General features: G+C 37.3%; 1 protein-coding gene across 2 annotated transcripts in view; it reads left to right on the forward strand.

Annotated features, from left to right (window-relative positions):
• Window positions 1–27421, forward strand: part of DYM (dymeclin) — a 281123-nt gene that overhangs the window by 195634 nt on the left and 58068 nt on the right. For both annotated transcript variants that reach the window (XM_069468007.1, XM_069468008.1), the window contains one exon: window positions 21245–21427. In XM_069468007.1, the coding sequence (XP_069324108.1) occupies window positions 21245–21427 (183 nt within the window). The remainder of the gene's footprint in view (window positions 1–21244; window positions 21428–27421) is intronic.

Here is a 27421-nt window from a genome sequence, read left to right on the forward strand (position 1 = left end):
AGTGACTTTTTATTCCTAGTAGGCTATACCTTAAAGACATAAATGACAAAAAAGAATCAAACTGTTTTTACTAAGAATATTTGTATAGAAACCTTGGTATTGTTATTTCAAGACACAAGGGTGTGTAATGTGAGTTTAATAAACCAAATGAGTAATTATGAAATATTCCAATTTGGTTTTCCCCATTGTCCCTGGGAACCTGATTCTTGGCATGAGAATGTCATATGTGGATGTAAAATAGAAAAGATTGAATAAAAACCCTTTGATCTTGAATTTGAATAGGAAGTATCTGTATGTTTTTGTTTTTTGTAACATCTATAGCTATGTCTAGTCATTCTACCTTTGTCCTTTGAACTCATGGAAACAGTGACCAACCCAGTGACATGGCTTTGAGCATTCCTAGCAACCAGGTTTCCACTAAAAGGAACCAAGAATTTATCCTGCCTTTCATGTAAGATGGTAACAATAGATTAAAAAAATAGTAGATAAGGGGAAGCTTCTCTTTAGAGAAGTGTTACAGGTAATAACTGAAAAAGAAATGATAGAATTAGAGTATCATCATTTTGCAAACCCTAATAAATTAGTAAATTCAAGCATTGAGCATTAGTGCCTGGAAACTTACAAAAAGAGACAACCATATGTTATGTTTCTCCTGAAGTAGAGCATACCACCATCGGTGAAGTAGTCTTGCTTTAAGAAAACCCACAACACTAATCCGATCAAACTTTGTAGATTGAGCTACCAATTTTCAGGAAATATCCAGAACAGAGAAACATTAACCACCACCAAGATCCAGATTGCAGGAAACTACGTAGGGCAAATAACCTACTTTATTCAACTAACAAATTGCAGTGAAAAGGGGGAGAGAGACACTTTAATAAAGACCAGTAAAGGCTTTATTTGGATCCTCATTCTAACAAATGGTCTTAAAAATTTTTTTTTCATCTAATTAGAAAATTGAGCACTGACTGGATATTTGATAATTTTCAGGGATTACTATTAATTTTTTATGTGTGAGAATGGTATTATGTTTATATTTTTAAAAGAAGAATCCTTATCTTTTGGAGATACTTAACCAGCATATTCATGGCTGAAGGATATGTCTGGACTTTGCTTCAAAGTAACACTTGTGGGAGGAAATGGATGAGTTTAAAAGAACAAGATTAGCCATGAGTTGATAATTGTTGAAGGTGAGTGATAAATACTTGGAGGTTCCTTATACTATCCTTTTTTTTTTAATATATTTGAAATTTTCCAATGAAAAGTGAGAGGTTATACAACAGTGTGAATATACTTAACACTACTGAATTGTGTACTTAAAAATGGTTAAGATGGTAAATTTCGTGTGTATTTTGCCACAACTTTTTTAAAACTTGGAATCTGAAAACTAGATTTAACTTTCATGTGACCTTGACGTTAACCCCTCCAATCTTTAGTTTTCTCATCTGCTAAGTAAAAGCAATGAAAAAGCTCATGGAATTGTGAGAATTAAGTGAAATAGTGCATAAAAAGTATTAATATTCAGCATAAAACAAGTGCTATGTAAATATTAGTGGCCATTACTACTACCACCTGAAAGACAGGAAGATAAGTCCTTTATTCTCCTCTCGCTAAAAACCAAAGCTTATTACTGAGAACGCTATTAAAAATTCTCTTTTGAAAGCACTGTGGCATAATAGACTAAGCTTATCCTGCAAGTCAGACAGACTTAACTCTCAGTTTTAGCATTTAATAGCTATGCTATCTTGGTTAGTAAATATTTCATTAATGACCTTTGAGAAGTTACTGTACTTTCATGCATTAATATAAAGTGAAGACACTAATATCTACTTTGCAAAGTTGGATTAAATATTAGTGATTATCTATGTAATGTTCTTGGCATAATGCCTTGATCATAGTAGATTTTCAGTAAATGATAGATATGATCATACCATGGTTTAGTCATAGTCAAATATGATTATCATTGTTTAAGGATGAAAGATAAGACAAAGTCTTTTCCATATGTCCTTCCTGGGCAAAATTTATCTGAACATGAGGACAGTCTATTTCTGACTTGATTATGGGCTTTAGAATATATTATTAAATGATGTCTATTTTTCTCAAATTTAAAAATTTTAGCATATATATTTTCTTTATTTCACTGGGATTTTATCAATAGAGCATTATCTTCCTATTTAGGAGGACAATAAAGTACACTGTGTTGGCAATTATAGTAAATTAAAAATAACTAGAATAGTGATATTCAGGTTAACCTACTGTTTTGTTAGCAACCTAAAAATCCTACACCAAAAAGGACTTGTTATATACCAGATGCAAATAGATAAAGTACTCTGCCTTTTCCACTGGAGGTTCAAGTACAATAGAGATGAAGTCTGCATCTAACAGAAATACTCTAAAACTGATTCTGGCAATACAGGGTGGTGACTACTCAGATCCCTTCTAACTCTGTAGTCCATGTGTCTTTTTTTCCTTTATTTTTCTTCATACTGATTGCTTTATTTCTTCTCCTAGAATAATTCTGCATGACATTTCTCTCTTGTAGGTTATTTGGCACTATATAAAGGTTCACGGAACTTATGAGGAGACATGGCCATTGTTTTTAAGGAACCTATAAGTCAGTAATATTACAAAGGGGAACTACAGAGATAAAAATGATTGTAGAGAATCTGTATTCTCAATGCATTAAGTAATAATATGCATCCTCTTTCTCAGAATAAAAGCAAACCATTCAAATTCTTATTACTTAAGTCATTGATAAGTCACTTTATATATCTGATCTTCAGTTTCCCCATCCAAGAACAAAGACTCTGGAGTTGGAAATATCTAGGTTTGAGTCCTAGTTCTGTCTCTTAATGGCTATGTGATAGTAAGGGAATTACTTAATCTTTTAAAGTTTCAATTTCTACATCTGAAAATAAGCACAACATTTCTAATTACTAATAGTAATTAGTTAGCTATAATTCATTAACTTTAAGGAGGGTAAAATACATTAATGGTAGATACAGAATAAATTCAGGGAAGGCATCATCCGTAAATATGTTTAAAACATATTTATTGATTTCATTCATGTCATGTTTTGCCCCAGGTGTTGAGTATATGTGGTGATGATTGATAGACATGGACCCTGCCTCGGGGAGCTAGTGGAGGGGGAAAAAACATTTAGCAATTATTATAAATACAGCTATGGAAAATAACAGGGACTAATGCAAGAGACTCATGAGAATCCTAATTTAGATTTGGGGGCTTAGGGGATCAGGGATTTGCTCTCTGAGAAAGTGATTTTTAACTGAGACCTGATAGATGAATAAGAGTTAGCGAGATAATGAAGATAGAATGTTATAATCAGTATGTGCAAAGACCTTGAGGCAGAACAGAGCTCTGTTTATTCAAGAAACTAGATTAATCCTGAGAAGATTCTTTTAGGGAATAATTTTTTAGTTGAAGCCTAAGAAAGAAAAGGTATGAAATTAATTATGAATATTTTCAGTCTCCTATTTAGCTCTCTTACCTTAGAATTGTCCATACCTCTGTTCCTGTGTTTTAGCACGCCCAACTTTATGAGTTCTGGTGGGGACTCATGATAATAGATAAGGCTTGTTTGAAATACATGTTTTATATCAGTGCTTTAATAACAACTTATGGTCAGAAACCTCATAGTCACTAAATATCCTGATTAATTTTTTTAAACCTGTATCATACTTTATGCTTAATAAACCAAATGAGAAATAATGAAGCTAAAATGTGTTCCCATATCTCAGGTTATAGGAAGCTCCAGTGGCCTCCTCAAAGCACTGGAATTATTTCCGTGAGATTGCAGGATGTATTTAAGTATCTCTTTCATTATATAATAAGCCTTTCAGTGATCAGCCCATCCATGGTTCAAAGGAAATACTCCTTGGAATTATGTACAAATGTGTTTTTGCTTTACAAATGTTTGTCATTTTGTTATCAAAAAATACAGAGGAAGAGGTTCTGAGAACTGAGTACAAATGAGGAAAATGAGTGCTGCGTAACAAAGGATGACAACCTCTGTGTGTGTATGTCTTCTGAACAAGCTTTTGACTGTTTTTTTCTTTTTAATCTTTTATCCTAGTGTCCTTACTATTATATTACTTATGTAGAGCCTTCTGTCCATTGAGTTCAAAGCACTTACAGTCATCAAGTTATTTATTTCTTGGATTTATTGAATGGGTGCCCATTGTTCAAAAGCCTGTGGGCGTAAGTACAAAGTTATAAAAGCACACAAATTAAACGTAATAGCACAGGAGTAAGAGAGAAAGCCAGCAGGATTGCCGCTGTGCCTATTGGGAATGCCACACTCTTAAATAGAAAGAAAAGAAGAGAAAACAAAAGAGAATAAGAAAAGGAAAAAACCAACAACCTAGGATTCATTGTATTCTGCGAGTTACAAAATAAATTTGTCAGTCAAAGGGAATGACCATGGGGTGCAGTTAGGGGAGGCCTAATTGAATTTAGAGGGCACTCTGGAAAACGCTCCAGCTCTCACAGAGCCAGATTTTCCTCTAGTAACTAAGCATGGGAGACTATTGTTCTCTCTCCATTTTACACACAGACATTCATATATGGGAATTTGGTTAACTGCCATTGTCTCAAAGCAGTATCATAAAATTTGAAGCACGATTTTATTCTCAGATTTCCAGTTAAATCTTGGTTTCATTTCTTTTAACAATTTAGCTTAGAGCAGTGGTCCCCAACCTTTTTGGCACCAGGGACTGGTTTCATGGAAGATAGTTTTTCCTTAGGGGGGTGGGAGGTATGGTTTCAGGATGATTTAAGCACATTACATTTATTGTGCACTTTATTTCTATTATTATTACATTGTAATAGATAATGAAATAATTATACAACTTGCCATAATGCAGAATCAATGGGAGCCCTGAGCTTGTTTTCCTGCAACGAGATGGTCCCAATCTGGGGTTGATGGGAGACAGTGACACCCGAAGTGTGTTGCTTGTGTCCAGTCTACTCCATAATCTCATGTTGGTTGCTGTCACTGCAGAAAACCCTGCTTCACAAAGATAGGATGTTGGAAATGGAAGCAGGCTTGCAGTGCTTTTGTGGCAATCTCAGGATATTCCGCCTTGACTTGAATCCAGAACATACAGAGACTTGAAGTTGTCTCAAACATACTTTTAAGGCCACTATCATTTGCAGTCTCAAGCAATTGATCTTCCTCTAACACAGACAAAGTTGATTCACCTGGCTTATTCACAAATGGGTCTTGGATCTATTCCTTCCCAGTTTGGGGGTCTTTTGTGGTTGGGAAGTAATGCTCAAACTCTTTTGAAAGCTGAGATAGGTGATCATGCACCAGCTGGGAGAAAGAAGGCCCTGGCTCAGTCTCTTGCAAAACCTCTGCTAATGTTTGAAACATGTCAAAAATCCCAGTGTTCACTCATCACCCCCCCTAATTCCAGTTTCGCTTTGAATGCAGCTACTTTACCTGCCGACTTGAACACAGCTGTCATTCTCCCCTGAAGTGACAGATTGAGTTCTTTGAGCAGTTGAATATGTCACACAAGTAAGCAAGTTTTTCAGCCCGTTCTATGTAACTGAAATGTGCTGCCAGCGGTGACTGTTTTTCTAAAAGAAATCTCTGGAGCGGCTCTTGTAACTCATAAACTCAGGCCAGTGATCTACCTTTAGAAAGCCATCTCACGTCTGTGTGTAAGAGAAGACTTGTGTGCTCTGAGTCCATCTCCACTCAGGGCTGTGCGAACAGACATGAGTTAAGGGAATGTACTTTAATGTGGTTGATAATTTTAATCACATCCTGCAAAAACATTGTTTAGTTCAGGTGACATATTTCAGCTAGCCAGCATTTCTCTATGGATGACACAGTGCATAGACTCACATTCAGAAGCAACTTCCTTGACCCAAGTAGTGAAACCAGAAAGCCATCCAGTCATGGCAGCCACTCCGTCTGTTCATATTCTGACACAAAATGACCAGTTCAGTTTTCCTGATATGCAATCATTCAAAGACTTGGATAGTTCTGCAGTTGTGGTGTTGGTTGGCAATAAAAGTACACATAACACATCCTCCTGAAAAATATATCTCACAAAACCTAGCATTGTTAGCTTTGTTGTCAACATCAGTAGATTCGTCAACCTGGATTGTGTACCATGGTGACTCGTTAATCCTCTCTAATAACTGTGCCTCAGTAGCCTCTGCTATTTCATCAGTTCATGTAGTTATGGTGCTAGCCAAAAGAGGAACATGTGCCCCCTTTTGAACTGCAGCCTCCCCAGAAGCTCACGGCAAGTGTCCTTAGCAACAGGCAGGACCAACTCTTCACCAATAGTAAAGAGCTTCTTAGCTTTAGCGATGCGGTTAGCTACTGGGAATCATGCTCTCAGTGCAGACACATTTGATGAAGTGGTGGCCTTCAATAATTGCTTCTGTTCTTCGTGTTCACATTTTTTTCTTTTGTAAAACTCCAAAGGCTTGTCTTAATTCAGGATGCTTGGTCTCCATGTGGCAAAGCAGTTTTGAAGGTTTCGTGGCTTTGTTGGTAGCCAGTCGCTGCATATTATGCAAAGCAGGCTTGGAGAATGAATCACCTGTTGCAATGAACCCGTAATTTAAGTAGGACTCTTGGTATTTTCTTTTAAATGCAGCTTTCATTTTGTTGGCAGTCTTAGGGTCTTCTGCTGCCTCATCATTGGGTCTTCCCCCCTTTTCAAAGAAGCTCTCCAGCAACAATTTTTAATTCATTTTTGTTACAGTTAGCTTGTCGGTTACCAAAACTGTGACTGAGACAAGTAAGCAGTGTGGGAAAGAGGTGGGGATGGAAGTGGGAAATAAAATAACGGGCCGGCTACGCACAGACTAAAATAAGTGTTAGATTCTGACTTAAACCCTGCCACCAGATGCAGCTGTACAATTGAATTGAAGTAAGATGCTCACTTGCCACTGTAAAGCCTGCCACCAGATGCAGCTTAATTGTCACTTGCCACTCACTGATAGGGTGTTCATATGAGTCTGCAAGCAATTGATTTATTATGGTCTCTGTGCAGTCAAACCTCTCTGCTAATGATAATCTGTATTTGCAGCTGCTCCCCAGCACTAGCATCGCCGCCCCAGCTCCACCTCAGATCATCAGGCATTACACTCTCATAAGGAGCACACAACGTAGATCACTCGCATGCGCAGTTTATAGTAGGGTTCGAGCTCCTGAGACTCCAGTGCCCTGCTGATCTGACAGGAGGTGGAGCTCAGGCGGTGATGCGAGTGATGAGGAGCAGCTGTAATACAGATGAAGCTTCACTTGCTTGTCCACTGTTCACCTTCTGCTGTGCGGCCCACTGCCTAACGGGCCGCAGACCGGTACCAGTCCAGCGTTGGGGACCACAGGCTGAGAAGAATATCCATTTTATTTTAGTTGTGTCCATCATATGGTGGTTTAAAAAGTGGATATTCTCACAGTTTAGTAAATCTGTGAAACTTAACAAGCTCATTTGAAAATTAGAAGAGGGAATGCCTCATTTTTAAAAGTAAATAGATAATTGAAAATTATAAAATTAAAAATGAATAACAGCACACATTTCAGAATAAGAAGGCAAATGTTGGAGGAAATAGCTAAAATGGTTCAAAGTATTTGCTTGGAGTCAGTGGATATTGGAAGAAAGGAAAGGATGAGTTAGGACTGTTCTTTTGTAAGTCTAGCAGTAGCTTTGAATTTTAAACTATACTCATTTGATTAAAATTAAAACAAAAGTTTAGGGAAAACAAAAATGAGAACAGGAAAGCCATTCCTCATGTACAATAAATATAATATTTGAAATCATTTTTAAAACTGAGCTTAATATATTATTCTCCAAGTCTTAGTCTGTAAAGTAACAGGCTCATCGGCACCCTCACTCTATAAAGCATAGTCTGATTTTTGGTAATTCAGAAGAGACTGGCTAAAACTGCTAATAAATTATGCATTCCACAATTAGGCATTTTCTCCTATTTCTGGTATTCTTCCATGTTTAATTGGAAATCTCTAATGACACTTGACCGAAACTCTTGAAATTATTAAAATATGAAGTCTTAAATGGGATACTTCCTGTGCTGCTTTATTCAAGTCTCAGTCTAAATTGTATTTATTTATCCTCCCTTTTCTGTCTTCATAGCATTTCCCACAATTTACAGTCCTCCCCCACTTGACTCTAAACTCCACCTACTGCGGCGCTTTTTAATAAAATCAGTCATTCAGCATTTGTTAAGTGAATGACACATTTCATCTGGGAATATTGTGGTGGCTAATTGGTAGCTATTGGGAGAATTGATTAAATTTCATCAATTAGCCTGGTAACCTGAAGGAGTTAATAAAACTTCCCCACCTGCCTAGATTATATTGAACCAAACCTATCAAGGCCAATAAATTACAGTGAAGCACAGAATGCTAGGCAGGTGTCCAGTATCTATGTTATCAAAGCTCTTAGTGCAAGGAATATTCAGATAGCAACTGTTTGGGGATCTTTTGTAAAAGGCAGTTTGCAACTGTGATTTTTTGTTTGTGCAGTTAATGCATTTTAAATTCCCCCCTCTGTGTCTTTGTCTTTCAGTTTTCTTATTCTTTTTGTGATTTGGTTGTGCAGTTAATGCATTTTTAGTTCCCCCTCTGTGTCTTTGTCTGCATTTCAGTTTTCTTATTCTTTTTGCTCCACATGTCTGATTCCTCATCCAGTTTGCTCGAAATTTAATTGACATAAAGTTGAAGCCATTAGGGAGGTTATAATCATTCTTTTATTTGGCTTTTTGACATACCAAAGGGTTAGAGTTAGGAGTGACTATTGGATAATAACCAGTAAATTCGTTCAAATGATGTCACAACATGTTTCTTATGTATAAATCGTTTACCTAGGAGGAGAAAAACTGCTTCCTAAAAATTTTTGCTTAGTGAGGCATTTTTAGGAAGGCAATTAAATGACTAAAATTGGTTTTATACTACTATTTTCCTTTTTTTCTGGATACATGAGCGTTCTTGTTCACCTAACAATGCAATTTCTTGCTAAAACCAAGGGGGCTTCAGGAAAGTTTTAGCTGATAACTGGCTTTATGGATGAAATGTGGTAGAGACTTTTCTCCGATTGCTTCTGCGCACATTTAGGTTCTTGCCAAAGTTAAATGAATGATGTCCATGACAAAGACTTTCTGTTGCACCCACCCTCTTTCCGTGATTGATGTGTAAGTGATGCAGCCGGTACAATCTGCCCTGCTTGACCTGGTGCCTGACATTGTCTCTCACCTTGTATCTTAGGGAAAGCATGCTTTGCCTTTAACTAAAGAAAAACTGAAACTGCCTGTTTCTTATTTACAAACTTACAGTACAGCTGACCAGAGAGAGTTATGGCCACTTCCTTTATCTGATGCTGAATTATCTAACCCTATTGCTCTTTCTTAATATTCAAACAACACTAGAGAATGGCAGGGTTTCTAGAGTCGAAGGCAAAACTTCAGTTTTAATTCACACAGTTGATTACACATTTCTGTAGCATTTATGGTTAACAAGCCATTTTCAAATTAGTCAGTCCTCATAACTTTACAAGGTAGGCAAGCATTATATTTCTACTTAACAAGAAAGATAATTCCCAGAGAGGTTAAATGAGTTGATCAAGCTCGGAAGGAACTATTTAGCACAGTCAGGTCTAAAACTGAGGTCTTCTGACTCCTTGCCCAGTGTTCTTTCCATCTCACCAGGACAGGACTGTGAAAGCATTTTGTCACTCATTACCAAGTGCCAGGCCCCGTTCTGAGTGCTTTATTTAACTCATTCAATCCTCACGGCACCACCATGAGGTTGGTACAGGAAGGAGATGTTTCCTGGTCGTTTCGGTCGTGGCAGAGGCCCTGGCTGTGACAATTCAGTGTTCTGGTAATAGGAATGTTGCACACAAATGTTAGTTAACAGTTCACACGTTGTAGAAAAAGCTGCCTCTTCATTATATGACTTCCTATACTGTCACTGTGCTTTGAGAAATGCTACCAAGTGAATTTTAACTTTGTTGCCATTGATGCCAGCGTGAGTACTGAAAGTTTTCTTGTTACAGTGTATTCATTACCATAAAATGGCTTTTACTTGCATTTGGTATCTTCCTCAGAAATTCTTCTCCTTACCCCCAAATTGATGCAAGTAGACTAAAGAAGTGCAATAGAAGAAAGGAGAGTGTTCGGGGATCACATTCCTTCTTGTCAAGTAAATTTTGACTGAGGATACTCCTTCAATGACCTTTTTCTGCATTTCTACATTGATACCAACTTTTTCTTTGCCTTTCAAAAAGGAGGATTTCCTCATACTGTGTTAAGAGTTTGCTTTTTTCCTCCTATTTTGATTTTATCTTTTCCATATCAATAGTTGTTTTTAAAAGCTTCTTCCCAGGAAAATAAAATTAGGCATCTATCTGTCTCTCCCAAAGAAATTGGCACCATATAACAAAATGTCAGGCAGCCCCCAGCTCATGACTTACTGCTTGCTAAAATATGATCCTGAGTTGAGCTACGTTAAGTCAGACACTTATAAATATTACACATATTAAGTTACATCCCCAAACTAATTTTATATCATAAAAACACAAAAATTGATAATGCGAATGAAAAACTTGTATTTTATAACCATATAATCACAAACAACAGCAGCTAAAAATTGGATTGTGTATAACGCATATGCTTTTGAGGCTTTGGAAATACATGTCCAATGACATTTGTACTGAAGACATCTTGTTGTAGTAACTCTTGCTATAGTAAGCGTTCTTCATTACTCTGAGGACCTTCAAACTGTTTTTAAAATTAGTTTCTGCCACAGGAAATAAATTGCAAGTTCAATACAGGATTACCTCCCCAAGTTTTTGAATGGTAAATTGCTGGGCGATAAGCAGTTTCCATGGCAACATCAGTGATGCCTTGCTCTAATTGTAGCAGCAGACCGAGCCACCCTCACTGCCATTGACCTTGACTGAATCATGAGCATTAGCAGTTATTTGGACAAAATGTAGGCATTGGTCCCATACATTAAATAAGCCTTTTGGTCATTATTGTGGAATATGGTTATAAAGCAGTGAATTTCAAACCAGGCTGTCTTCAGTCAAGGGTCACCTATATTTCAGCATTAGACTTGGAATACTTTTTTACATAATATTTCCTAAGGAGATTAACCATTTAGTATAACAATAGCGTATAGGTTCTTAAAGATCTCACCTTCACAGCTTAGAGCATTTCATTGTAATGCACTTAAATGTTCTAAAATTCAAATTTCAGCATAGTAGAGAAACATGTCTCTGTAAGTAGACATTTAAGTCCAAGTCAGAAAACATTGGTTTCTCCTAGTGCTTCATAGCCTTAATGTACCTTCCAAGTACATCTGTATCTAATAAGAAACTTTCGTTCATTATTTCTATTGTTTTTACTAGTAAGAGCAACAATTCCTTGAGCTGCTACTCTGTGTTAAGCATTGGAGCGGTGTTTTACATATTCATTATCTCATTTCCACTCTTCTGTAGTAGACTTACTGATAAACAAATCAAGGTTTAGACTCTTGCCCGAGGTTACATAAGCAGTAACTAGTAGAAGAGGGATTCAGAGACAAGTCAGGTTGACCACAGAACCTGAGCTATAAACTACTGTGCCACAGTATTTGCTCTTCTGTACCCTGGCCAAGTTTCCATAAAACAGGGGAGTCTTTAATATACACAGCAATTGCTCTTGATTTGATCTATGGCAATGGGTTTTGGTGTCTTCAGTGACACCCTCAATTATATTTACAATATTATTTCCAAGTGAAAATAACTGATTTTTCTTTCTTTTTTTAAAGTTAAGTTCTTCACATATCTTGAAAGAAATGTTTTTGAGATATCTCTGCCTTGCAAACCTAGACAGGATTTTGTAACTCCAAGGTGAAATAAAGGACAAGGACTTCATCTTATTTTATATTCTTGGTATCTGTTCTCAGTGCTTAGGACATTGCTGCATGTCATGATGTTGACCCTCAGTTAATATCTGTGAAATCATTGTCTTCTGTGGTTATTTTATATTCATTTCACTGTTTGTCTATTTCAATCAACTGAGGATCTGTTTTGTCAAATTTTGTTCAACTGTGAGGTAGATTTGTCTATTCCCATCTAGAAATAATTAAATCAAGACAGCATTAGTTTTCTGTGTTATTCTAGAGGGAACTTCTTGTTTCAAAATAAAAATGCCTCAAGCATAATAAATTATGTGGTTTTTCATTAACAATTCGTAAAGTGCATACTATACAATTGCTTATCTATTTTAATTTGCTAATTATTTGAACAATAAAGTGAAGTGACACTTAATGCTCTTTGAGACATAATATCCTTATAAACCTTATGCAAAAGCTTACTTCCTACTGCTTTGCTAGAAATATCCTCACAGATACCTAAATTTCCACCCAGTAAGTTTGAACACCACTGAAACCGTGAAGGGAACAGAGCTTGGAAGATCATCGGGCTAATTGGTTTTTTTTGTTTCTACATTTTATTATGAAATTTTTAAACATACAAAGAAGTTGGAAAATGTTACAGTGAATGCCCATCAGCCAGACTCTCCAGTTAACATTTTACTGAACCTGCGTTATCACTGTTTATTCATCCTGCTGTTCTTCCATCAATCCATCCTATTTTTATACATTTTAAAGTTTAGTTGCATGATACATCATTTTAATAGCTTCATGGTATTCCTTTGTCCAGATGTATTGTAATTTATCTAACCAGTCACCTATTGTTGGACATTTGGGATTGCCCCAGGCAGAATAATGACCCTTGAAAAGTGTCCACATCCTATTCCCAGAACCTGTGGATATGTTAAGTGACACAGCAAAAGGAACTTTGCAGATATAACTAAGGTTATGGACTTCAAAAGAGGGAGAGTAGCTTGGTTAATCCGGGTGGGCCCAATCTAAACTTACGGGCCCTTAAAAGCAGAGAACTTTCTCCAGGTGAAGCAGAAGAGCAATGCCAGAAGGCCACCTCTGGGAGATTCAAAGCTGAGTGGTAGCTGACAGGCTGTTACTGATTTGAAGATGCAAGGGAAATGTGATAAGGAATGCAGGCACAGAGACTCCTGGCGATAACCAACAAAAATATAGGGAGCCTGGCATGGTGGCACACGCCTGTAATCTCAGCTACTCCGGAGGCTGAAGCTAGAGGGTTGCTTGAGCTTAGGAGTTAAGTGTTTTTTAAGAGACCATCATCTCAGAAAAAGAGAAGGAAGCTCAGTTCTGCAGCCACAGGAACTGAATGCTGCCAACAACCTCAATGAACTTGGAAACAGATTCTCTCTCAGAACCTCCAGAAAAGAGCCTTGCCCAACTGACACCTTGCTTTTGGCCTCATGAGACCCAAAGGAACAAAACCTACCTAAATATCTGTAGAACTGTGAGATTATAAATTTTGTGTTGTCGTAAGCCACTAAATTTGTGGTCGTTTGTTATGGCCATTATAGAAAACTAATTCAGGGATGATCAAAATGCTTTGTTATACAGTAAACCTCCACAAGGCTAAGTCCTTGGCCACAGTCTTAATTATTTCTTTAGTATAAATTTCTAACATTAGAATCTCAGGGGAAAAAAATCTTCAGTTTTTTTTTTAAGACTCTTAGTATATTTTATAAATTGATCCCTGAAAAGGTAGTTTCAGATGATATTTTCATCAGTATTCTGTTGAGAATGTCCATTTACTGTCTTCTCTACGACACTGGAAATTACAGTTATTTGTTATTTTTATAACAAAATGGTATGGCAAAAAAAATGGTATAAATGTTTTTATCTTTTGTGGATTATGCATTTGTATCCATTGTGCATTTTTCTATTGTTTGTTAGGAAGTCCCTTTCTCCTACTTTACCAAACAGTTTTTTAAATGAAAAGTGCCTGTTGACTTTTCTCTATTTCCTTTTTAAAATCTGTTAAGATGATTGTAACTTCTTTTCTCCCTTGAATATTTACTGTGAGTACATCAGTAGATTTGCTAATATTGCACTCTTCCAGAATTCTTGAAACTACTTGGATTGTAGCATTTTTTAGTACAATACTGAATTTGACATGCATATGCTTTATTGCATATTTTACTGACATTGGTTTTTATTTTTATTTTTGAACTAACTTTACCAGATTTTAAAATTATGGTATGTTACCCCTGTTTAAAGAATAACAAAATGAGAAACTATCTTTTTTTCGGATTTAAAAGCTTAAATGGCAGAGTAATTATATGTTCTCTGAAGGCATTTACTCATAAAACCATGTGAACACAATCCCCTTTTTTTACGGCATGTCTCAGACAGACTTTTCCCTTTTTTCATGGTTATTCTCTTTACATTTTTTATTTGATCATAGGTTAAGATGAGGAAATAAGTTTCCTAGACAATTTTCCCTTTCATTTAAATTGTCAATTTAAAAAATATTTTATTATGAAAAAAGTTCAAACATATACAAAAGTAGTTTGATGAACCCCCATATGCCCATTACCTAGATTCTACAATTAGATTTGGTCATATATCCTTTCCTTGTACTTTTTAAATTTTTCCTTTACTGAAGTATTTTAAAATAAATCCTGGAATTTTATTCTTTCATATTTCGGTATGCATCTCTAAAAATAATATTTTCTTTTATAATCACATATCATTATCACATCTAACGAAAGTAGCAGTATTTCCTAGGTATAATCTAATGCACAGCATATTCAGATTTCTCCAGAAGTCTTAAAAATGGCTATTGGCAATGTGTTAAAATCAGAATTCAAATAAAACTAACACATTTGCTTTTTAATCTCCAAAGTCTCTGGATCTAGAACAACCCCCACCCTTATCTCCCGTCCAGGATCACATTGAAGAAATGAAACCATTTGTCCTGTAGAGTCTTCCACATTCTGGTGTGTCCTTTGGTTTCCTTTTGTGTTGTTTAACTCATTCTCGGTCCTTGATACTTACTATAAGGGGAAGTTAGCTCTGAAGACTTGGATAGGTTCGCATTCTTCTTTCTTATCAAGAATACTTCACAGGCGGTACTGTTTGCTTCATATCAGAGGGTATGAGAGGCTCCTTTTAGTGAAGCTGTTATGCACTGAACTGTGTTTCCCCCAAATTCGTATGTTGAAGCCCTAACCCCCAATGGGACTGTGTTTCGAAATGGAGCCCTTAATGAGTTAATTAAGGTGAAATAAGGTGATGGGGGTGGGGCCCTGATCCAGTCGGGCTGGTGTCCTTGTAAGAGGCAGAGACACCAGAGCGCGCTCGCTTGCATGCTGCTCACAGAGGAAAGGCCGTGCGAGGACACAGGGAGCAGCACCTGCAAGGCAGGAAGGCTGAGATGTCCTCCATATCGTAGTTGTAATTCTCTTTCTTATCTCTGAAGTTATGTCTCTGTTTTTCCTCTTTTTTCTGATTAGCATTTTGTCTATTGTTTGCTCTTAGTAAAAACAAATGTATCTAGTCAATTATTCTGTTGTGGTTTTATCTTATTTTCTAATTTATTCATTTAGTGTTTTATTTTTGTTATTTCTCCCATCCTTTCTTTGGGAATATTTTGTTTACTGTCTAAAATTTTGCCTGTTTAATTATGAATGACTATAAAGCTGTGCATTTTGAACTATACCTTTGGCTCTGCTACTCTGCCATTCCTGCCCCCCAACTCCCCCTGCTGCAGGTACTCCCATAGCACCCTGTACTCTCACAGGGCGCCTCTCCCCTGAATGGTAACCTGTGTGAGGGCACAAATGCATCGGGGTCACCCGTCCCTCCGAGCACCTGCCATAGTGCCTACCAAGTCACATAATCCCTTTGTACTCGTGGACTGTATGATTTATGTGTCTCATAATTTCTGTTGAATGCTGGACATTGTGATAGGACAGTGGAAACTGAGGTAAAAAGTATTGTTAAACTGTTACTGTGGAGTTGAGTCATTCTAGTGGAGACTTGAGCAGAATTTGGGTTTTATATCTTCAGTGTAGCACTGGCTTCAAATTACACAATTGTTACTTTAAGAGTGGGATCTGTGGTGTCAGAGGGTTTTTTTTGTTTTTGTTTTTGTTTTTTGGTTTTTTGGGGGTTTTTTTTGGTGTTTACTACCCTCTGCTTTAAGCAGCCCCTGCAGTGGGGTTGGAGAGAAGCGGTCTCTCTGTTGTCCTGGTCCAGCCTCAATCTTGGGGAGTCCCCGTGTGTGTGTGGGTTTTAGCGGTGTTTTCTTGGCATTCCTGTTCCTTCTCCAGCGTTAGCAGACCTCTGCATCATATTGGTACAGGTATGGGATCCTGAACCCGCCTGGCTTCCTGCCTCAGATCCCAGTGCTAGAAGGTTCTTTGCTTTTATCCCTCCATCAGCAGGAAGGGATCTTTGCCTGTGTCCTGGAGGTGAGAGAATTTCCTACCTCTTGTTCAGGGGCAGACAGATGGGTTGTTGCTACTTCTCCCCTAAAAGCCATGGAAATTTATCTGTACTCTAAACCAAGAGGGTTTGCTGCCCCCACAGCTTAAGGCTTTTGCACAGTGTGAGAGAAAGGTCGGAGGAGCAGGTGAGTCTTGGCACCAGCCCCCAGCAGCAGGTGATCACCTCCTGCAAGCTTGAGCCACGTGGAGAAGCCGTCTTTGGTCTCTTGCCCCACACCCAGCCTTCCTCATGAGCACCTGGTCAAGGCCAGTGAAAAACAGCTATTAAGTGAGTATAAACTCTGCTGCCTCTGGGGCTTCAGCTTCCCAGACTGACGGATTGGGCCACACTTAGCCTTTAAGAATTTCTCAACATTTTAGCTGCTTTCTTCTTACCTTCTTCTGTGGAGACCACCTCTTCCTCCCATGATCAGCCAGAGGTAAGTGTGTTCCTTCTTTCCATAGAAGAGGAACTTGCCTTGCAAAATCACATTCTGATGGGCTTAAGAAGACTTATGCTTTATTAAATTATCTGGCATTTTCTTACCATTAGGGTAAGAGAGTCATTCTTTGCCACTTTCCACATCCTAAGCAGAAGCTGAAGTCAAGGTCCCTTATATTAATAATGCTTCCCCGTGTTGAGGAGACTAGAACTCAGTCTAGAGCTTCTCTCTACTGACTTGCAGCCACTCTGTTTTTCCTTTTTTTATTTTACTTCAGGGCTACAGCACCACTGCATGTGATCTTTAGCTGCCTTTCTTGGTATCACTGACTCTTCTAACAAAAAAAAAAATGAAAAAAGGGCATCAGACATCGTAGGTCTCTGACATCAACGTGAAATCCATGGCATACAAGTTTAAAAATTATTTCCCTTCTGTGTGTTAACAATATCAAAGATAAATAACATACATTGAAAATAGAAGAATCAGTAGGTTCCTTGATTTAGAAAATGATTATTTTGGAACTTAGCCTTGTACATTTTCACTTTCAGAGGTTTTTGGATTTTTTTTCCCCTTCTAAAAACTAACAATGACTCTACCCAAGGTGGTGGGGTAATCTAAAGTAAATTCTGAATTTTCCTGACGTTTGAAGTTACCCTAAGTACTTTTATATGTTAATTACATTTTTGGTTACTCTCATAAAATTTGCTTTCTAAATTCAGTATTTTCTAAATACTTCATGAAGCTGAGACTTGAGGGTAGGAAGAGATTTTTAATATTCATACAAACACTTGTTTTTGCAAATATTAATAAAAACCATAACATAAGTGACATAGAAGAGGTCACACACCTAGTTATTCAGAGCTGGGACTGACCTGGGGCTCTAGGACCTCAAATTGGGGTGAGAGGAGGCATTCAGTAGAAACTCAAAGCCACTAAAAAGACACATCTTCCAGAATATTATCTTACTCAGATTTTACTTTTTGTAGGATGTGGAAAGGTGTTTCTTTTTATTATAAAACATCAGTATATCCTAAGAAGAATGAAAATAAACACTAGTGCTTAAGGTAAAACATTAAATTTTAAAGAACAGAAAGGCCAACCTCCAGCGTATGCTTAGTCTCTTCTGCCAGCAGGGAGGCCTGGGGAAAGGAGAGAAGCTCTGTTCTGCACCCCCAGTTCTGTGCAGTGCAAATGGCCTGCTATGGGAATCTGATTGTTGGGGGCTGCAACTTAGTTGGATTTCAGTCAGAACATTCCTTTTTGTAAGTTCTCTGGCTGTTTTCCAGATATGGAAAAACACGTGCAGTTAGCCATGTCCCCCAGCAGCCACCATGGCCTCGCCCCTACCTCCAGTGCCTTCGAAGCAGTGTGTTTTAAAGAACAACTTCCCAGGTTTCTAGTTGAGGCTGTAAGCCACATTCAGACCATGTCCAGGGAGTGGAGCAGAAGACCACGTAGTTTTGCATTCCCACGTGAGACCGGTGCTGCCTTAGCTCTGCTCTCTCCTCACCGCCGCCCCCTCCCACCGCTTCATTAACGTTACCCATTGTCTCATTTGGTCACAGGATTTATTCTTCAGCTGTGATTTGTGTGTAACATAAAACCACTTCTTTCTATCAGGAGCTCAGTATTTTGGGACAAATCCAGTTCTGGCTAGAAATAACACGGTCACAAAGTTTTTCAGTGTGTGCGCCAGTGAATTAACGGCAGAAAGATAACAAGAGTCTATCACGGAATGATCGCCTTTGAAGGCCATTGGGGCATTAACTTTAAAGAGGGCCTTGCCTGTGCATTTCCTCCCCCTGCTCCCCCCGTTGGCAAAATCCCATTAATTTTGTTGAAGGTTTTATTTTCTGCTGAAAATGCAGGAAATTTAGACAACTCTCTTGGAATCCCCCCAAAACTAATACAAACAAGATACATATGCTTCTCTTAAGGAAACTAAAAATAAATGATTTGAAACTATTTAACTGTATAAATTCCCTCTTAAAAGGAAAAGGAAGTTTATAGAATGAAAGGCAACTCTGAGTGCTGTTAACAAGGTAAAATATTCCCACAACTGCCAACTTGTCTATTTGATACTAAGTTACTACTTAACATAGAATTTCTCGGGCTTTCATTCCCAACATGTACAAACTATCAGCAACATCTGGAAATGGGATCATTTTCTTGTTTTTACATTGAAATTGTCTGCAGTAAAATAAGTATGCTCATTTTTTTTTTTTTTTTTTTTTTTTGAGGAGAAAGCCTGTTTGATCTGGGATCCATTCGTGTTATAGAAGCTGTATGTACTAGAAAGAAAATACCATGAATGAAAAAGGCAGAGTACTCTCTACGTAATTTGCTGTTGTCAATAAGTCATCAGATTGTATCTCTGACAAAGCTAATTTTGACACAGTACAGAGAAAACATAGTTAATTTTCAAAAGTATGTCTTTTTATAGAATCTTATTTTATTCCATAAATGCAAGGCAGTTTTTCTATACACTGTCCCCTAAAGGACCAGCTTTATAAATTAATTTTTAAAAATTACACACTGTTTTAAGGGCTTTGGAAACGTTATCTCATTTAAGCTTTGTGAAAAAAATAATAATACCATTTGAAATTCTGACACTGAAATACTGAGTAGATTAGATAACCTTTTAGGTCTATTTAAATACTGAGATTTGGATGATTTTGTAATTTTCAAGAAACCCTCTGATCAAGTTTATGCTGATTTTTCATCTTTTTACAAGCAGTGATTATTAATGCTTTTTAAAAATGAAACATAAAGGATTACATTTGTTTATTGCCATGTATAGTAGGTACCCACACCAGAATCTAGCCTTGGTAGCAAGTTGAAGATTTAGATAACTTGGAAATTATAATTATTGGGATAGTTTTCCTTGGAAATTAGAATTAACCAAAAGTTTGATACTTTGTTTTTAGTAAATCTCAATCTCCTGGTACATATTTACCCCTCTAGCACATAATTATTCCATGATCTACTTGATGCATTGAAGCCACAATCGATCTTCCAACAGGAATGGGAGAATACACAGAGCATGGTTTCTACGAAACCACATACACAGTAGGAATTCTGACTGTTGTCTAAAGAGTAATTAAACTAGTGATAAGCAGAGAACTGTTGGCTCTTTAAAATAGAAATGAATTAGTTGCAAGGATTACAGATGTATACAGAATTACATCTATGATCTAAACAGTCCAAATGGTCGACATCTAGCAGAACGTGGGTAAGGTGATGAGAAGGCTTTAAACCAGATGATACCGAGAGACTGTTGGGGTTGCTGGAGAATTTAAGAAGGTGATGGTTGTGACAGTAGGCCAAAGACCAATGAGTAGGAGTAAGCTGATGGTCTTCTGCTAAGCTATAACAGCTTTCTGTAACTGCAAAGAACCAAGAGCCTCTCAAACGTGTTCTACGTTCCTGGATAGGCTAGTTGGCCATTTGGTACGCGTGTTATAGAAGAGATTCTAGCATTAAGGGGAGTGGCTTTAGTGTCTGCGTAACTTCTGAATGTGTTATATGATTTTATGATTCTTTGATCAAATTCTAAGCTTCCTAACTAGATAGATAATAACTGAATTGCTCAGAATTAAACTAATAAAATAATGTATGTAGAAATTCTTGTTACAGTTTTTAGAACATAGCAAAACCAATTAATGTAGATACCCTACTTCAAGGAAACCTCATTTTATTTCTCAAGGACTAATCCTGTTTGGGTGCAGTGGCTCACGCCTGTAATTCTAGTACTTGGGGAGGCCAAGGTGGGAGGATCACTTGAGGCCAGGATTCAAGACCAGCCTGGGCAACATAGCAAGAGAAGGAAAGCCTATTGTTTTTGTTCTTCCCATTGCTCTTGCTTCCAAGAGGTTTGCTGATTGCTTACTTTGAGCTTTGCTGTCTTACAAGTATTTTATGTTCAGATTCCCAAAGACTGTTAACTCTGAGGAAACAGTGACAAAACCCTAGTCTATTTATCATTAAATATAAAGATTGAAATGATAGTGTAGAGAAGTGAGGTCATTTTCTGAATCAGGCACTTTTCCTGGAGTCAGTATGACCGTACACTGCTTACATTGTGGAATTCTAACACTTCAGGGGGATACGATGATGAGAATACAAATTAGGATCTTTTTAATGAGGGGCTGTGTAAGCTCCAAATTTCCCTCTAGATTGGTGAATCTATAATTTATTATGTGAAATTCCTAATTATCACCATACTGAAGATTTTAACCCAAATCCTTTAGTAACTAATAAACCTAATCATAAAGATTCTTGATAGCAATAGTCTTGAAGAGCTTTTCTACATGATCTTTCCAATATTGTCATAATTTTAAAGCAGTTACTCTTATTTTGATTAATTCTGTCGCAAGGGAGAAAAACACTGACTCTGTGTTGGGGTTTTCTTTCTTTATAAGGCACAAGACCTAAATGTCATTGAAGAAGTGATTCGAATGATGTTAGAGATCATCAATTCCTGCCTGACAAATTCCCTTCACCACAACCCGAACTTGGTGTACGCACTGCTTTACAAACGGGATCTCTTTGAACAATTTCGAACTCATCCTTCGTTTCAGGATATAATGCAAAATATTGATCTGGTAAGTGTAAATGGAGATATTTCATATGATTCTTTTTTAAGTATTAAAGCAGAGAAAGTTGTACTTAACAAACCTTGGTGAGAACTACAGTGGTAAGAGTCCCTTCTTTCAACTTTAACTGAATTTGTAGTCTGTTTTGCTTTAACAGCTGTATTCTGTGTGTATGTATCCATTATATATACACACACATACATACTTAATAGAATCAAGGTCATGCTTTATTTTACACAGTTCTGTAGTCTGCCATTTTTACTTAACAGACACATCTTCAATATTTTCTGTAGTATCATCAATTCTTCAAAAATCTGACATTTTAATTTGTATCTAGCTTGTATTATAGAGGTTCTAAAATATATTTAACCATTATCCCATTATTGCTCACCTATTTCCAGTGTTTTATATCAATTCATAATTAATGAACAGTTTATAAATCTCATCTCACATTTTTAAATTAGATTTTTGGTATGGTTTTAAAACCAGAATTTTACTAGTTTTTAATGTTGGGGGTACCTTTCTTTTACTTCTTTCTTTTCTTTTCTTTCACCTTTATTTTCAAGATTGAACACAGACTGCCAAATTCCTTTCCAGAAACAATGCACGATTTATACATCTGTATATTATCTTACACTTCCACAAGTAACCTGTGAGAGTATCTATCTAACTACACTTTTGCAGCTTTGAGCTTTATAATTATTTTAATATTTGTCTTTTTATAGCAAAGATGATATTTCATCATTTTATTTTAATTTCTTTAATTACTAGTGTGGCTGAACATTTTTCACAGGTCTGTGAACTTTTACTTCCTGTCCTTTTTAAAAATGTGTTTTGCTAAATTCCTATCACTGTCTTAGTGTTTTCTGATTCAGTTTGGTTCCATAAACATTTCTTGAAGAGCTATATGATTCACAGTGCTAGGCTCATGAGTAAACTGAGGAGTCAACATCCTGTCCTTGTGTTACTTACATGTACAAAGACATTCAATCATTAAATGATCACACAGACATAAATATGTAATTTTAATAATAAGTAAGCACATGTATGTACCTTTCTCTGGGCTGCTCACCCAATAGTGGAATTGCTGGCCGGCGTTTGTCATGCCAAACCATTTTCCATAGGATGCCGCCCTTTTACACTGCAGCCCGTGGTGTGTGAGAATTCCTATTGCTTTACGTCCTCATAAACACTTAGTTTTGATAGTTTTGTCAGTTTTGTAATGGCATCTCACCATAGTTTTAATTTGTAATTCCTTGATTGCTTAGGAGGATAAGCATGTTTCATATATTTTTTGGCCATTTTGATTTCCTTTTTTGGGAAGTGCCTATTCAAGTCTTTTGCCAGTTTTTTTTAATTGAGTTATTTTATCTTTTTCTTATTAATATTTTATTATTCTGTTATGTTCTAGATTCTAGGCCTTTCTTATTTGTGCATTGCAAATATCTAGTCACTAAGATGGCTACAGACTTTTACATGAGAAATTGACCATGGGTTAAGCTGCTTCCAGCTCAGTTCCCTGGAAATCTGATGAAGGTGGAATGTCAGCTGAGTTACGAAGCAACACTGCTATGATAAAATGATATGATAAAATGACATTTGGTTCGTAAGCCGCGTCTGGACTGGGAGAACTATGAATGAACCATAAATACTTAGTGGGAAGCCATAGCTTTGGGCTTCTCTGAGTGAGAGAACTCTTACAAACAGGCATGTCCTTTACAAGGACCTAGGAGCTGAGACTGTTACAAGGGTGTTGGTTTCTAAGCTAGAGTGTCTGTTGCATCCACCCCCAGTAGTCTCATTCTTTTGCATCTGAGTGGTCATTTGAGGGACCAAAGACTAGCCCCCACACTACTGTAAGGATTCCCAAGGAAAACAAAAGCTGTGGCTATGCTGTTGGCTATTTTCCTGTCCTTTCATCGTTTTAAGTTAATTGGATGCCAAGTGTGGCCTGTTATAGTTTTGAAACTCTTGATGTTTAAGTGGGCCTAAGAATATCACCCAAAAGTGGCCATTGTAATGTTAAAATAGTATTTTCCCATTCATTTTAGCCTGCCCTTGTGGCAGTCCTCTGTCCCATCCGTATTACACTTTTGCCGTTCTCCGGAGCTGATTCCAATTTCTTTTTTTCTTCCTTCCTTTCTTTTTTCTTTTTCTTAAACTATGTAATATACACGTGCAATATAGTGGGGGGAAATGCTCTATAATATTTTAATAATATTAAAATGCTCTATGTAATATATATAATATAAATGTTCCACTATATTAATTTCCACTACCTTTCATTATGATTGCCAGTATTTTGTTTTTGAGAAAAGATTTAACCCAGAGGTTTTTTCCTGTGGTTATAGCTGTAATAGGTGATAGAGCATCATGTTATTATATATCATGTGGATTATTTAGCTTTAAAAAATTATTTAAACCACATCAAAAGCTATTTACTCCTTTTCTGTTCATCACCATCATCATCTCTAGCTTTTATTGCATGCTTGCTAAGCATTTGTATGCATTATCTTACTTAATCCTCATTAAAAAATAAACCTGTGAGGTGCATTTCATTTTAATCCTCAACTTACAGGTAAAGAAACCAGTTTAGAAAGATTAATTAACTTGCACAGTTACGTATTCAGAAAGTAGACAGAGCCAGGGCTCAAACCCAGGCAGTTTGACGGTAAGGTCCAGGTCTGTGATCATCGTGGCTGACAACTGTACCCACTCACTAAATGTTCCTGCAGGTTCTCATTGGTTTGCCTATTCACTGCCTGAAAACGCTGGTCATATCCACAAACCTGGAACTTTCGTGTTTACTTTCTCCTTCAAGATCACTTCTAGCAATGTCAAACTGGTCTTTATTCCATCAATGGTGAAAATGAGAAACATTCTTAGTAACCAGGCTATTGACATCCTTAAAAATGTCTCTGAGAGACCATATTCTTTGTAAGGATATGCAAGAACCATGCAAAGGATTTAAAGTACATCCAGTTGACACTCAGTGGAAGTGAAAAGCACGGTGAAGGTGCGGTAGTAGAAAGGACCTCACTGCATAACACACACTATAGAACCGTGTGGAAATGAAAGCAGGGTGTTAAATTGGATTTATATCCAGTGCTCACTTTTCTGTCATTGTCAGAAGAGTGGGCTACTTATTGATACTTCAACTGTATTCAGTGAAAACTGCATTTTCGGGCTAAACATTTGGCTATATGCTGTTATGTAGTTTTTAAAACTAGATAAGGAAATGCCTAAACAGTTTTAGGCACACCTACTAAGTGCTGGGAATGAGGCTAAGTGCCTCGTGTCTATTATCTCTTTAACTGTACTTAAACCATGTAAACTAGGATTATTATCCCACTTTACAAATAAGAAAACCAAGCTGCTACGTGGTCACTCAGGTGCCATTAATACAAATGCCTGCCTAAGAATCTTTGTCTTGGATAATGATCACATATATTTCTGTAGGGCTTTATCATTGGGGATTATTTGTATATACACTATCTCTTTGACCCCTCCACCATCCCTGGGAGGGGGGCAGAGCAGGGCTAGAGCAGGGAATGGTTGGCTGGAGGTCACCTGGCTAGTAAGTTACCCAGCCAAGCCTTGACTCCAGGTCTTCTCATTCTACATCTCATCTTTTCAACATTCACTTGGACAAACCTAAGAAAGATCCAAAATGAGCAGGTTTTCCAACAACTTTTTGTTGAATACTACCATCTAAAGTAGTGCCAGGCACACTGGAAATTCATTAAAAAATATTTTAAACTCCTTTTACATATTTTGAAAAGAATGCTGTGATAAAGATATAAATAACACCTCTACTTTTTGCCTTTTTCAGAACTTTACCACCTTCTCTCCCCTAAATACCGCTGAAATTTTGGCTTAAGCTAGCTTGTGCTATTTTCGTCTTTCATGGAGTTAACCTTGAAAAGTGTTGGTAGAGGAGACTGGGAATCTACTGTTATTTTTAGCTGACAGGGAGTTGAGGGTTGATATTTTTCATTAAGACATTCAGCAGTGCTCAGTATCCGAGACAGAAATGACTAACCTTGGAGCACTTTTAACTTCTACAGGAGGAGTTAGACATATGTTTTTCAAGTGCCCAAATTTTTATTACGCACTGGCGCTGGAACATACCCCTTCCCATCTAAAGCATAAGATGATATGATCTGGCTGAATTAGGCAGCAAGACAAAGTAGAATTACCACACTAAACAAGAGAGAACATGAAAGAAATTTCCTAGTTGCCTAAGGCAAGAAATGGCTGAACATAAGTAGAGAACAGATGCAGTGAACTGTAATAGTTAAATAGTATGGCAAAGGCAAGAACGTTTTTTATCTCTGGACAATGTAAAATTCATGTTAGAAATTCAGACCTGACCATCCTCATTGAGCTCTAAACTAGTGCATTCAGATGCCAATTTGACAGTCCCACAAATACTGAATAAGGTTAAATCATAATTCTTGATTTTCTCCAAAAAAAAACAAACACAAAACTTTTTCTTCCATAACATTTCTTATCTCAGTAGATGGCATCAATACCTACCCAGTTGCTTAAGCCAAAAAACAAGAACCAGAAAAGAGAATAAGGAGAGCTAGTTGGAACGGGGCTGGGAAATTGCAAATTTAAAGAGAATGGTCAGGAAAGGTCTCTCTCAGAAGGTACCTTGGAGCCAAGACTTGAAGGAGGTAGAGAGTGAGCCTTGCAGCTATCTGGTGGCAGAGCGTTCTAGGCAAAGAGAAGAGGATGGAGTGATGGGGAATTGGCCAGGAGGGAGAAGGAGTGAACATTTTGAGCTGATGAGGGGAGAGGAGGGTTACAGGGTGTATATATATGTATCAAAGGTCATTGAACAGTGCAATTAAAATGGGTGCATTCATTTTATTGTATGAAGTTATATAATATTGTGGGAAAGGGAAACTGTCCCAGCCCCAGGATTCCAAGAGAGTCCCATTAGAGGTGTCCTACCGTAGACAAGACTCACCACAGATACATGACAAAGTTTTTAGCTGCCATGGGAAGAAAGGGAAGAAAAAGCTGAGAAAGCCTCATGCCCTAGACCTAGGTATTCAGAGCACCACTTAAGTTGGAGGTCTTAGAACAGCAGGTCCGGGACAACATAGAACCCTCTACTTCCTGCCACCAGCCTGGCAAATACAGAATAACAGACAACAGCAGTCTGTCACTGGGAATGGATCAACAGCATGGATATAGACCTTGCTCTGTGACCTAGGCACACAGGAATAATGTAAAGCAGAAAATGAAGCATGAACATTGAAAAACCTATGATACTCCAGGTCCTAACTAAGCAGAAGGTATCACTAGCAGATGTGGTACACTGAGGGTAGCCATAGCAACAATAACAACAAAAAAAAACCCCTCAAATTCAGCTCACTCTCTGAGTGAATTAGTTCAACCCTAAGCCTGACCTAAGAAGAGGTGTTCCCAATTTCAGCATAAATAATATTCACCTCAGTCTCTGTGCTTCTACACATGATGTGCAGTATTTAACCAAGCATTATGAGAGATAAAAAAGCAAGAAAAAAATCATATTGTGAAGAAACAACATAACCAGACTCGGTGATGACTCAGATGTTGGAACTATCAGACAAGGACTTTAATTAGGATTAATAGGTTTAAAAGATCTAGTGTGAAGGTCAACAAAGTATGACTCATAGGCCAAGTCCAGCCCACAACTTGTCCTTGTACAGTCTATACACTAAATTTTTTTGCATTTTTACAGGGTTGCTTAAAAAAAGAAGAGGAATATGTCACAGACTATATTGTGATCCACAGAGCTTAAAATATTTACTACCTAGCCCTTTACAGAAAAATTTTTCTGACCTAGGGGAAAAGGTGACCACATGTATAAACAGATGGAGAATTTTAGAGGGAGATAGGAACTGTAAGAAAAAATCAAGTGGGAATGCTAGAAGTAATAAACATGATATGACAGATAAAGAATTGCCGTGACTGGCTTATTAGTGGGCTTGGGTATAGCCAAGGAAA

This window comes from Eulemur rufifrons, chromosome 5 (genome assembly GCF_041146395.1).
Source record: "Eulemur rufifrons isolate Redbay chromosome 5, OSU_ERuf_1, whole genome shotgun sequence".
Classification (NCBI taxonomy): domain Eukaryota; kingdom Metazoa; phylum Chordata; class Mammalia; order Primates; family Lemuridae; genus Eulemur; species Eulemur rufifrons.